Source organism: Phacochoerus africanus, chromosome 14 (genome assembly GCF_016906955.1).
Source record: "Phacochoerus africanus isolate WHEZ1 chromosome 14, ROS_Pafr_v1, whole genome shotgun sequence".
NCBI lineage: Eukaryota > Metazoa > Chordata > Mammalia > Artiodactyla > Suidae > Phacochoerus > Phacochoerus africanus.
Window position 1 is genome coordinate 48945901 of NC_062557.1, and position 14364 is coordinate 48960264.

General features: G+C 35.8%; 1 protein-coding gene across 1 annotated transcript in view; it reads right to left on the reverse strand.

Moving 5' to 3' along the window:
- SPATA22 (spermatogenesis associated 22) overlaps positions 1 to 14364 on the reverse strand; it is a 30461-nt gene that overhangs the window by 13196 nt on the left and 2901 nt on the right. The window contains exons 3-6 of the mRNA XM_047757650.1: positions 13142 to 13270; positions 11231 to 11291; positions 11001 to 11096; positions 5321 to 5663 (exon numbers count right to left, since the gene is read on the reverse strand). Of these exons, the coding sequence (XP_047613606.1) occupies positions 5321 to 5663; positions 11001 to 11096; positions 11231 to 11291; positions 13142 to 13270 (629 nt within the window). The remainder of the gene's footprint in view (positions 1 to 5320; positions 5664 to 11000; positions 11097 to 11230; positions 11292 to 13141; positions 13271 to 14364) is intronic.

Sequence of the window (14364 nt, forward strand, 5' to 3'; positions counted from 1 at the left end):
TCACATTAACAAAAGAAAAGTCACAAACCACACGATCATCTCAACAGATGCAGAGAAAGCATCTGACAAAGTCCAACATCCATTCATGACCAAAACTCTCACCAAAGTGGATACAGAGGGAACAACCCTAAACATAATCGGAGCCATTTATGACAAACCCACAGCAAATAGGACACTCAATGGAGAAAAGCTGAAAGCCTTCCCACTAAAATCTGGAACAAGACAGGGATGCCCACTCTCACCACTCTTAATCAACATAGTATTGGAAGTCCTGGCCACAGCAATCAGACAAACAAAAGAAATAAAGGCTCCCAAATAGGAAGGGAAGAGGTAAAACTGTCCCTGTATGCAGATGACATGATACTACATATCAAAAGCCCTAAGTACACAACCCAAAAACTACTTGAACTGATTAACAAATTCAGCCAAGTAGGAGGCTATAAGATTAACATTCAAAAATCAGTCGCATTTCAATATACTAACAATGAAATATTAGAAAAGGAGTACAAAAATACAACACCTTTAAAAAAATACAACACCTTTTAAAATTGCACCCCAAAAAATCAAATACCTGGAAATACACCTGACCAAGGAGGTAAAAGTCTTGTATGCCAAGAACTATAAAACATTAGTCAAGGAAATTAAAGAAGACGTAAAGAAATGGAAAGCTACTCCATGCTCCTGGGTTGGAAAAATTCATATGGTAAAAATGGCCACACCACTCAAAACAATTTACAGATTCAATGCAACCCCTATCAAATTACCCACGACATTTTTCCCAGAGCTAGAACAAACAATCGATAATTTATATGGAACCGCAAAAGACCCAGGATTGCCAAAGCAATTCTGAGCAACAAAAACCAAGCAGGACGCATAACTCTCCCAGACTTCAGGCAATGTTACAAAGCCACAGTCATCAACACAGTGTGCTTCTGGTACCAAAACAGACAGACAGACCAATGGAACCCAAAATAGAGAACCCAGAAATAAACCCAGACACCTATGGTCAACTAATCTTTGACAAAGGAGGCAAGAACATAAAATGGGAAAAAGAAACTCTATTCAGCAAGAATTGCTGCGAAACCTGGACAGCTGCACGCAAATCAATGACACTGGAACACACCCTCACACCAGGCACAAAAATAAACTCAAAATGGCTGAAAGACTTAAATATAAGACAAGCCACCATCAAACTCCTGGAACAGAACATACGCAAAACATTCCCTGACATCAACCTTACAAACGTTGTCTCAGGTCAGTCTCCCAAAGCAACACAAATAAAAGCAAAAATAAACCAATTGGACCTAATCAAACGGACAAGCTTTTACACAGCAAAGGAAACCAAAAAGAACACAAAGAGACAACTTACAGGATGGGAGAAAATCATGTCAAACGATGCAACTGACAAGGGCTTAATCTCTAGAATGTACAAACACCTTACACAACTCAACAGCAAAAAAGTCAACAACCCAATGGAAAAATGGACAAAGGACCCGAAAAGACTTCTCCAAGGAAGATACACAGACGGCCAACAAGCACATGGAAACATGCTCAACATCCCTTATTATTAGAGAAATGCAAATCAAAAATACCATGAGATACCACCTCATGTCAGTCAGAATGGCCATCATTAAGAAGTCCACAAATAACAAATACTGGAGGGGGTGTGGAGAAAAGGGAACCCTCCTGCACTGTTGGTGGGAATGTAAGCTGGTACAGCCACTATGGAGAACAGTATGCAGATACCTTAGAAATCTATACATAGAACTGCTATACGACCCAGCAACCCCACTCTTGGGCGTATATCGGGACAAAACTTTGGTTAAAAAAGACACATGCACCCACATGTTCATTGCAGCACTATTCACAATAGCCAAGACATGGAAACAACCCAAATGTCCACTGAGAGACGACTGGATTAGGAAGACGCCATATATACACACAAGGGAATACTACTCAGCCATAAAAAAGAACAAAATAATGCCATTTTCAGCAACATGGATGGAACTAGAGACTCTCGTACTGAGTAAAATCAGTCAGAAAGAGAAAGACAGATACCATATGATATCACTTATATCTGGAATCTAATATATTGCAAAAATGAACGTTTCCACAGAAAATAAAATCATGGACTTGAAGAAGAGACTTGTGGTTGCCAAGGGGGATAGGGAGGGAGTGGGAGCTTGGGGTTAATAGATGCAGACTATTGCCTTTGGAATGGACTGGCAATGAGATCCTGCTGTATAGCACTGGGAATTATGTCTAGTCACTTATGATGGAGCATGATAATGTGAGAAAAAAAATGTATACACGTATGTGTGACTGGGTAACTACGCTATACAGTAGAAAAAAAACAATGTATTGGGGAAATTTTTTTAAAAAGTTAAAAAAAAAGAACCACAACAAGCCGGGTAGGAGGGCAAGACAGGGTATAGTTAAGACCCATACCCTCGGGGTTGGGCAACCCACAAACACGAGGATAGTTACAACTGCGGAGGTTCTTTCCAAGGAGTGAATGTCCTGAATCTCTCGTGGGCTCCTCAGTGTGGGGTCCTGCACCAAGAAGATGAACCTCCAAGATATTTGGCTTTGATGGCCAGTGATGCTTACTTTCAGAAGAGACAGAGGGCTATGGGAAGTAGAGACTCCAAAATACAAGATTCACACAAAATCTTACACGCTCTAGGACTCAGGGAGAAGCATTAATTTAAAAGGAGCCTGGGTCAGACCCACCCAGTAATCTTGGAGAGCCTCCTGGAAAGGCAGGAGGCAAATGAGCTTTCCCTATAGACACAAGACACTGAGAGTAGCCATTCTAGGGTGTTTCATTCTACCACATGGACATTACTCCTGGCAAGTGCAGTGCCAAGGCTTGTGCTGGTATACTGGTATAAGAGGCTGGGTCCTGAGCCTCTGGTGGACAGGGCCAGGTTCTAGGGCAGCTGTGGGCTCAGGAGGTCTTAAGGCATCAGGTGGAATAGGAATATCCTGAGCTCACCTCAGGTTCCATCAGATTTGATGGAGAAATCAAAAGTTTTACAGACAAGCAAAAGCTAAAAGAGTTCAGCATGACCAAACTAGCTTTCCGAGAACTATTAAAGGGACGTCTCTAGCTAAAACTGGAAATGAAAATTTTTTATAATGAAAATTATAAAAGAAAACAACAAACATGGTTGGGGGGGTAAAAATTCAGGGCTGTTTGAACTTAAGAGATCAGCAACTTAAAATAACTGTATATATATATATATTGATTGCTATCTACAGTGTGGGGAATATCGTAAATAACTTTGTAATAACTTTGCATCATAACATAACTAGACTTAATATGTAGTCATTTTGAAATGTATAGAAATACCAAACCATTATGTTGGGTAATAGGAATTAACATAGTATTGTGGGTCATTATTACTTCAAAGACAAACTCACAGGAAAAAGAGATCATTTGTGGTTACCAGAGGCAAAGATAGAGGAAGGGGAAATTGGATAAAAGTGGTCAAAAAGTACAAATTTCCAGTTATAAGATAAGTAAGTACTAGAGATAAGCACAATATAATATATATAATTAACACCACTATATGTTACATATAAAATTTAAGAGAATCCTGAGAGTTCTCATCACAAGAAAAAAAAATTTTTCCATTTCTTTAATTTCGTATATATATGGGATGATGCATGTTCACTAAAGGTATTGTGATAATCATTTCATGATGTATATAAGTTAAATCATTATGCTGTACACCTTAAATTTATACAGTGCTGTATATATCTGCCAATTATATCTCAATAAAACTGAAAAGAGAGAGAAAGCCTGGTGACATAAGATTATACAAAAATAAAAGGTGAATTAACTAAAATTTTAAAAGATCAACTAAGAATACAGTATACTAAGATATTAATTTTCAGGGAGGGAGTACTTTCCTTCATGAGGGAAGCAGCATATCCAAGAACACTTGAGGGAACTTTTTTTTCTAACTACAATTACCTCCCCTCCTCTTCCCATTCCTAACCAAGATATGAATGCCTCCTGTTGAGGATCACTGCCATAAGGAGCCACTGTTACTAAGTTGACTATATCATATCATTCTTGTACAAGGAAACAAGATTGAGAATCACTGTGAAACACACTATATTAGTCAGATTTCCAGAAAAAAAAAATTACCCCAAAGAGCTTATTAAAAAAAACTGCCTACAGGTGTACAGGCAAAATAAACATAGTGTACTTAAGCACTCAAAGACTAACAACAAGAAACTGCTACCACTTCTAGGCTGAAAGGACAAGCAGAAGAGATAAAATTACCAAGCCTGTGAAAGCTGGACTCATGGAGGGGCTACATGATGCACGGACACTACCACCTACAAAACCACATTTAAGCAGGGAGGGAATAGGAAAACCTCTCTTCCTACCCTTTGATGTACGATGTTCTGCCAGTAACTTCCACTCCCACTGGCTGATTCCTAACAGAAGCAAGGTAAAGGATCCCAGGATGATACACTATGTAGGACCATTCAGCCCTCCAGAACACAAATAAGAGCAGAGGAGAAAGAATATATTAGGTCAGGAGGTGAGGAAGGGAAGACAGCAAACAGCCAGCACACACGATATACACAATATAGAACAACTAGAGTGAGTAGCAGAAAGAGGAAATAAGACTGAGGCACAGGTATGGGGAAAAATAAACCAGAGTCATATTAGACTGCATATCATGCATAAAGAATCACAAAGAGTCTGAAATGGTTGGAGAATTGAACAAGTAGTAAAATATGGAATACAAAGATGGAAAAGTAAGTAAGACCAAATTATAGAGCAGAGGTCAGCAAACTACGGCCTGCAGCCCAAACCTAATCTGCTGTCATTTTGGGATAAACTTTCATTGGAACTCAGCCACACTCATTCACTTATGAATTACCTATGGGTGCTTTTAAATTACAACAGCAGAAGGTATAGTTGAGTAGTTGCAAAAGAGACAGTATTACCCTTATAGAAAGAGTTTGTTCACCCTTATTTTAAAAAACTGACGTATGAAGAACTTGAAAAAATGTCTGCAAGCGATGAACAAACTATCATTATCTCAGTAATCAGTAAAGAGTGAAATTCACAACCCCATAGGAAACTCTAAAACAACTACAAAAAGAAGCAGCCATTCACAAATTCTAAGAAAATATTCTAAAAACTAACATTCACCTACTCCAATGAGACTGGGTATTTGTGCTAATAAAGTAATGTATGCCATGGGAGTGATTTCAAATGCAACTTTTTAAATTCTTACCATATTTTTAATGTAAATACAAAAATGCAAATAATTAATACTTAAAAGTTTACCTTGAGGGCATTTTCTTCCGGAAAACCATCCAACGTTTTTTTCTTAAATTGATTTTGTTGCAAACTGGGCTTAAATGCCTGTAATGCACTGTTTTTGTCTAGACTTCTCATTGTGGTGCCAGATATTTCTGATGAATGTCTTTGTCTGAGTAATTCACTTTCTCTTTGGTGAGATAAGTTAGTAGATTCAGATACTCTCAATTGTTTCTGTCGTTGAGCTCCCAAATTCTTTGGATAAGAATTTATTCCACTATCTGACATTACATTTGTTCTTTTAAAATGAGGCTTAAAATCACTTTTATCCCAAGTTTTTAAACTGGTATTTTTGTTGCCATCTGTGTAGCTGCAATAGTTTAAAAAAAAAAGTTAGTTTTGTTTCTATATACTTTTTCTTAATTAAAAGAAAATCATTAATAACAATTTGCATTTACATGGTAATTTGTGACTTATAAACTACTTTGTAATTACTGACCAGTTAGAAATTCCAAATATATCACAACAACCCTACAATTATATCTATCTTTTCAGGTGATGAAATTGAATCTTAAAGAGGAAGAAGTAACTTAACCAAAGTCATACAGCAATGACAATCCAAAACCCAGTGAATCCTCATCTCCGAACTCAAAGTCTAGTACCAGAGTATATCTTCAAACTATATAAGCCTTCATATGACTTATCTCAGAGTAGAAAGAATTTGAGGACTTTTATCTCCTTTTTTATACATTTATTTTTTAATTTTATACGAAGTAAAATTTTCAAAAGTTAAACTATGGCTTGTCGGTGATTTTAAATAACAAGGCAGGGTAGACAGACGTTTGACTAGAAATTTTGTACTTTTACTGTGTAGTTTAAAAGCCCTATTTATAAATCTGTTCCGGCATTTTACTAGCTACACTAACCTGAGATATATTTACTAGCTAATCAGAACATGATAATGAGGCCAAAATCAAAACTATAATTTCTCAGCAGGCTAGTTAAAAGTTCCACACAGAAAAACTAGTCCAAGCCACAATTACTTACTTCTGAACAATTTTCCTTAAAATATCACAAGTACTATAAGAGGGCAAACAATGCAAACCCTATCTTGTTAGGGAAAATAATCCAAGAAAAGATCTAGGTTCTAGTGACCAGAAATAAATCCAGATAACATGGGACCTGCATCTCGTATAATTTGGGGAGCCTTCGTAAGTAAATTATGTACAAAATTTGGTGTGAAAATAAGAAATCACAAATAATTACAAAATTTTTAAGGTTGATAAATACCACAAACATCACAATATCCAGGAAAAATTATTATTATCAAGGATTAACTCCATGATACACCTCTACCTAAGACCTTTTTCCTACCTTGACCACTTCTTGGTATGATAACTTTATACTCAATACAGAGAACAGAAACATATTTCTATTCTTCATGGCTATAAAAATTACTTTTATTTTTATAGTTTAGAAATAAAACTAAACTATAAAAGTTTAGTTTCTTTTAGCTTTACAACTCCTTATTGGTAACAACACATCTTCAACTTTCTCGAATGTTTTTGCTCAGGAGGTGCTCCTAGCCTAGGGACAAGCTCTGTGAGAACTGCAGTTCTTTCATCTTGCTGGGTGTGCCCACGCACGTGCTTCTTCAGCAGTCAATCCAGCACAGTCAGATCCTCAACATCCTAACTAGACCATGAAGTCTAAATTGTAGTGGCTCCTAAACAAGGCAGAGAGCAGCATCTCCCTCAGATCCTTCCCCTTAGGGACAAAGATAGGGTACAAATGCTCTATTAAGATTCCCAAGAACAGGCTATTACTGGAGCCAAATGGATGTGAAGGTAAAGCTATCCACCCAGCAACCATGCCTATAGTCTCACACCAGGATATAGGGATGACCCCGGCATGGTACAGGCCTACACTCTATTCCAGCTGTTGCTTTCTTCTCTGGCCCATAGAACAGAACATGCCTTTGAAGGGGACAAAGAAATTAAAGCTTTGATGCTTAAGCATCATTAACTTTATTGTAAATTCTCCTCTGCTAATAAAAACTCTTAGATTTTGCATATCTGCCTGGACTATACTCACAGTTTAGATCAGTGGAAAGGTAAATAACTCAAGTTAGAGTAAAATATGAAGTCAGGAGTTCCCGTCGTGGCGCAATGGTTAACGAATCCCACTAGGAACCATGAGGTTGCGGGTTCGGTCCCTGCCCTTGCTCAGTGGGTTAACGATTCGGTGTTGCCGTGAGCTGTGGTGTAGGTTGCAGACCCGGCTCGGATCCCGCGTTGCTGTGGCTCTGGCGTAGGCCAGTGGCTACAGCTCCGATTCGACCCCTAGCCTGGGAACCTCCATACGCCGTGGGAGCGGCCCAAAGAAATAGCAAAAAGACTAAAAAAAAAAAAAAAAATGAAGTCAGTCAAAAATTGGTATACAGATATTTTAGAATACTTTAAAAAATTTATATTGTATTCTTTTAAAATACTTTTTGTTATAACATTCTGAAAATAACGAAAGTAACATAGCTAAAAATAGTCAAAATTCTGCAAATTGTTTGATATACTCTATTATGGGAAGAATGAGAATATAAATGCCTTGGAAATTGGAAAAAATGTTCTTTCCTGGAGAAGCCAAAATCATCTAGAGAAAGAAAGGTACTAGAATGGAAAAGCACACTGACACAAAAGAAAAGACAATATGGTAATTATGAGATAAAGAAACTAGGAGTTCCCATCGTGGCTCAGTGGTTAACAAACCCGACTAGTATCCATGAGGATATGGGTTTGATTCCTGGTTCTGCTCAGTGGATTAAGGATCTGATGCTGCCATGAGATGTGGCTTGGATCCCACGTTGCTGTGGCTGTGGTGTAGGCCAGCAGCTGCAGCTCAGATTTGACCCCTAGCCTGGGAACCTCCACATGCCACAGGTTGAGCCCTTAAAAAGACAAAAAAAAAAAAAAGAAACTAAAATTACCTTCCCCTTCATCAAATGCCTGTGAGGACATGAAAATCTCTGGATTCAGAGTATTTAAGCTAAGGCTGTCCAGCAATTACCAAGGAGCTTAAAGATCTTAATAGGTTAGAAGTACAACATTCAACTACGGTCCAGAAGAATCGTAACAAGGATGGGAGTGTCAAGAAAGTGCTCCAGAGACAGAGTATGAAAGAGAAAAATCCAATCTTTGGCCAAGCTGAGCAAGGTAAAGGAGATGTAAAATTTAGTTATTATGGGGAGTCTGCCATTTCTTTCTATGAGTTACTGACTTAAATTATACATTACATTAACTTTTACAGCAGGTCTATATAACAAGAATCATTCAACGACATGATGAATGGTAAGAAAACAATTCCAAGTGAATAGGACAATAGGTATTCTAATTACTCCATATATAAGAACATCAAATAAACTGTATGTTTATAAAATCCTTAATCAAGGACTTTCATGGTAGCGACAGACAAGACAACACAAAGTTTACATAAATACATCAAAAGAATTTTATATTTTATCCACCATACACATTTAGGGCTGGCAGGTCTCTGGATATCATCTAGCTCAACTTTTTTAAATAAAGATTTTAAGAAAGATATACCTTGACTTTTGTGTTAAAAAATTATTTTTTTATTTTTTTTTTATTTCCCCAATACATTAGTTTTTTTCCTACTGTACAGTATGGTGACCCAGTTACACATACATGTATACATTCTTTTTTATCACATTATCATGCTCCATCATAAGTTAATAGACATAGTTCCCAGTGCTACACAGCAGATCTCATTGGTAATCCATTCCAAAGGAATGCATCTATTAACCCCAAGCTTGAGGTTAAAAATTAATTAATGGCTATCTCTGGATCAATGTGACTATGAATAACTTTCTACCTTTCACTTTTTTTCCTAGAAGGATTATTTTACTTTTATAATAAGAGCAGTAGACTATTATAGAAAAAAAGAGAACACCTTATATTCCCTTAAAAACAATTTATGTCTCTACATGAACCTATTTGCCAGATTGTGTCCAATTTCCAATTTCTAAAGTTTTCACCTCTCCTCAACTGAGATTTCTTAACCACCAAGTGCAATCCTAATTTCTCTAAGACCAACTAAGTCTAGTTGTAGGAGCATAAAAGCTTGAAAATGTAACCTCAGTTCATCCCTCCTTCTCATCCAGTATACTAATTCTGGTAAATTAAACCTATCTTAACAACTTATCTAACAGCATAATACCTAAAAGAATGGGAGTCTGCATTGCTCTTGCAAATTTCATGTTTCAGGATAGTCTAGATAAGAGTTACAGGATAAAATACAGGATACCCAGTTAAATTTGAATTTCAAATAAATAAAAAAATTTTAGTGTATGTCCCAAACACTACATGTGGCACTATGTGTTGATTACCTGAAATTCAATTTTAACTGGGCATCCTGTATTTTTATTTGCTAAATCTGTCAATGTTAGCCTAGATTCTAAACCTAAGCATAGAACAAGTTAAAAGATATTCAACAGATTACCAATTGCCTACTTGGGTTTTCAAGTGTTTTCTGGTCCTCTATTTTCTGGTGTTATATTCCATCTGACAGGTCATCCATTATTTCAAACTGGAATATCCGATACTGACTACCTATCCAGATTATAATCTGGTACCTAATTCTCTAATACCCATCAGCATGAATTTTCTCCTAGCACTTGCAGCTGGAACTATGCCTCCAAGGAATATCTCAAACCACTGAATAGGCCTAGTGTCGAGCAGTGGTACTGAAGAAAGAACTAACTGGTCCTGAGGAAGCTAGCATGACTAGTAATATTAATATTAAATTTTTTTAAATAAGAATATTATTTTGCTATATTAACCACTTTATTAAATAAAGTTTCCCCTTTTAAAAAAAATATGGTATCTTTATCTAATGAAAGTGAGAGTAAGGTTAACTTCATAGGGTAGTTGTAAGGATTATTAAAATAACATATTGAGGCACTAAATAATGACTGATACATGATCTGGGTTTGGTGTTGTTTTTCCAAAACTTTGTTTCCCAAATTATTTCTTTCGGTATTTGCCACTTGCCTAAGAATACTAAAGCTCAACCTAAAAAATAATCCAGGTCCTTTTTCTATCTGTTTTTTTCATATTACTTAGACATTAAACTTAGATACTTCCGACAATGACCCAGAAGTACCCTCACCATCTTCCTTGATGGTCTTCTTCATTTCTTGAGCTCTACCACTACAGATGTTTATGCATTTCATTCTCCACCTTTCCTTTCTTACACTACCCTATTTTCATTAGAGCTGACTACCTTACCGGGGTAAGACTGAGAATTCTATTTGGTTTTCAATCTTTAAATACATCCAACATTTAGATACAGTTATTCTTAACTCTTTACCTACTGTCAATTAGATCATTAATGATATACAGCAAAATTAAAAATTCATCATGATAAATACTAGCAGAAATTTCTTTATAATATGAAGTATTCTCTGGAAATATAATTACTGCCAAATTACCTACTTTTAAAGTTGTATATGGCATATTCCCTTCTTTTACAAAACATAATTAATATAACTATACATAGTTATTAAGTATAAAAATTTCCTAAATGTAATTCAGTTTAAGAAAAGGGAGAGAGATAGAGGAAGAGGGAAGGGAGTAAAGGAGGAGTTGGGAAAGAGAAGAAGAAACAGAATAATAAAAATCTTAAGCAGACTCACCTCCAACCACTCTTGCTTCTTTCAGCATTTGATTGAATAGATATAGACCCAGAATCTTGATTTCTCAGGGGATGAGAAACTGAAAGCGGTATTTGCCTTTCAAGAAAAAAAATGTCATATTAACTATTTGTTCCCCAATTGAGAAATACAAAAATACAAAATATACATAGAAGAATAACATCAGTCAGTAACAGACAAACACATTCATTGGTATATATTTTTCCACATACCCTGTGTTCACTGGTTTCCTTAAAGGAGGCAACTCTGGATTCATAGCTTCCCAGGCCCAATCTCAAAAGATATAAGTAACATACATAAGAATAAAATATATAACTTTTTTTTGAAATAATTCTTTGATATTTATTTAATTTGCAGGAGAAGCAGTTGAAAACTTGAAGAAGAAAAGAACTTAAATATATGGACATGTTCTCCAACAGTACTTTGTTGTGGAATTTGTCACAGCCTACTTTATTCATTTTTTTAGATGTCTTTCCTCCCATTGTACTCTAAGCAAGGTAATAGCTTAGTTCATATTTCTTCCACACTCAATCCTAGTATAGCACCTTGTTCTTTGTAATGTAAACTCATTATAATAAAATCATTGTTTCTTAATCCCAATGCACAGCAAGAAATACATCAAAACCCAGAACATATACATGCATGATGTGCATGTGTACACATGTGTGTCTGAGAGAGAGAAAATGTAACAATTTTACCAACAATTCTTATTCTTACTATGTGTGATACACTGATATTTTATATTCTATTCTACTTTAGTCTCTTCTGTTTCTCTTCTTTAAAAATTGGCTATTTACCAATGTATTAATGGATCAAGAAAAAATTTGGAAAACACTGGTCTAGTCCTATCTCTTACCCAATATAAGAATATTATTTTATCTCTGATAGATAGCAATCCTGGTCAGAGTTTAAAGAGTTCAGTACTTCAGGAGAATGCACACTTCCCTATGTTGAACTCTAGCTGTTATTTTTCAAGATGATCCATCACTCATGCTACTGAGAATTTTTTAATAATAGTAGATGACCAGATAAATGCCCACTCATGCACACCTATGTGAATTTTTTATTTTTATCCATAAAAATGATAATTATATTAAATTCATACTTCTAATTCCTCAAACGTGTAAGAAAAAAAATAAAGATTTTAAAGTAGCTTAAAATCTATGGTGCACACTGAATGAAATTAACAAGTGTTGTCATCTATAAAAGGATTTTAAAATTCTAGCTGCATAAAATCCTACTAAAGGTTTTTTCACATGTACCCAAAAAAGTAAATGTATATAACCAATATGTACCAAGTACATTTCAGAATATCTGCCTGTCCACTGTTCATGCCTTCTTCCAGAAAGGAGTAAAAAGTAAGCAAACATTAAGACCTCCCAGCACAACCCACCACAGCTAATTGTTTCAGAGATTAGAGGCCTAACCATAAAGCTAAATCAGGATTTCAGTGACCTCACTTTAAAATATGAACTGAAGCAGAGGCTCTCTTTCTCTAGAATTTGAATCAGGAGAAACAGTGGGCAGCCAACGATGGGCTCTGAGAACTAGAACTAAAAACTATGTTAACACCCAAAAAGGGCAATTCAGCTCATGTGCCAGTTGAAGCTATAAGGAAGCCAACTGGATGAAAGAGTGAAAACCAACAAATGAAGAAAGGCAAAGATGATGTAAGAAGAGAAAAAAGACTAGGGCCAAGCACTAGAAATTCCTGGGCTTCTACCCTTCCTAAAGTCTATTTTCTTCAATTTTTCCAATGTTCCCATTCACACTTATCCTTATTCCTGAAGCAACTTGAGTTTCTTCATTCTTTATCACCAAATATTTAAGTTATAATACCTATGTTTTGAAAAAGAAAAATATCTTTACAATATAGGCTACTACTTTATTAGAACAAAGGCTCCACATTTAAGATACTCCATTTAAATGCTAAGACATCCCTGTAGACAAGGAAACCCAAACTACTGTACTGGAATGTTCAAAAAGAGCCAAGTAATGCTTATAATTGGATAGTGGGAAGAAGAAAAAAATAAACTTTCTATTTCCATTATACTAAAACAGAAATGGTAATTTTCTATAATCCCATTTTGTACTTACTGAAAATTTTCACCTTATTTTCTTACCTGTTGGTAGAGGAGGGAAATCATAACTGTCAGAAGCAGTACTGATACCTGGATCATTTTTAAGTGGACTGGATGTTAATGGCTGTCTATTTCTCTTTTTCTGATTGAACAATGGTACAGGCAAACAGCCTAAATTGAATGTACCAATAAATTAGTACCTAATAGGCAAATCTAATTATAGAATAATTACTCATATAATACACAACTTGGATTTGTCTACTTCTATATGTTAATTTCACATTTATTAGATATATTTCTATAGATTTGGATATATTTTTACAATCTTTTTAAGATACCAAATAGCTTTGTCTAAAAACTCCTTTCATATTCTGTTAACAGTGCCTTAATTCTCTTGTTTGGAATTAATTCCCATCTCCTCCCTCATCCCCCAAACATTTCCAAATCCACTGTTTGTTTTCCTTACTTCCCTCCTGTACTTGCTTATCATCATATCAACTGGAGGGGACCCTTCAAGTACAATAAAGATAGGGAAAAACAAAATTTGACCCATGCTTTCCAAAACCCTAACCACTCTCTGAACGACGGCAGCACACCCTTTAATGCCATGGTTCTCAAACTTTAGTAAGACTTATCTGTAATTATGCTTAACATGCCAGTTCCTAGATGCCACTCACATAGGTTTTAATAAATTTTTTTTGGAAGCCAAAACTCTGCAATTTCAGCACAAACTCCAGGTGTCTGTAGTGCATATTTCTGTGGATCATTTTAAGAATGCCCAAGAGTAACAGGAATAAATCTAAATGAGAATAAATACTACTCCACACCCTCCAGATGAGAGACCTGAGATCTCAAGTCAAGTCAGAAGTCAGAATTTACAAACACTAAAATTAAAAGGTATCTCAGGGGGAAAAGAAGTCAAAAAGCTTGCACACTGCCAAAGTTAAAGAACCTAGATAGGGCTCAAGCTTCCTAACTCAGTTTAGATATCTTGCCACTGTACTAAACACTAGTTGATCCATCAACACTACAGGAGAATATACTCTGTGATAACTGCCTAATGAACAGCTGGGAAAATGATGTGGGTTCTAGAGGTCAGACTGTCTAGGTTTGAATTACAGCTTCAAACAAGGCTTGAATTATAATTTTAAAGTACAAACTACAGCTATCTCTTTAAACTCATTGTGTCAATATGACATAATAGTAATATATGATTTAATGTCTTCCATTTCATACATTACTTACTTAGCATCTTTGTGCCTTTG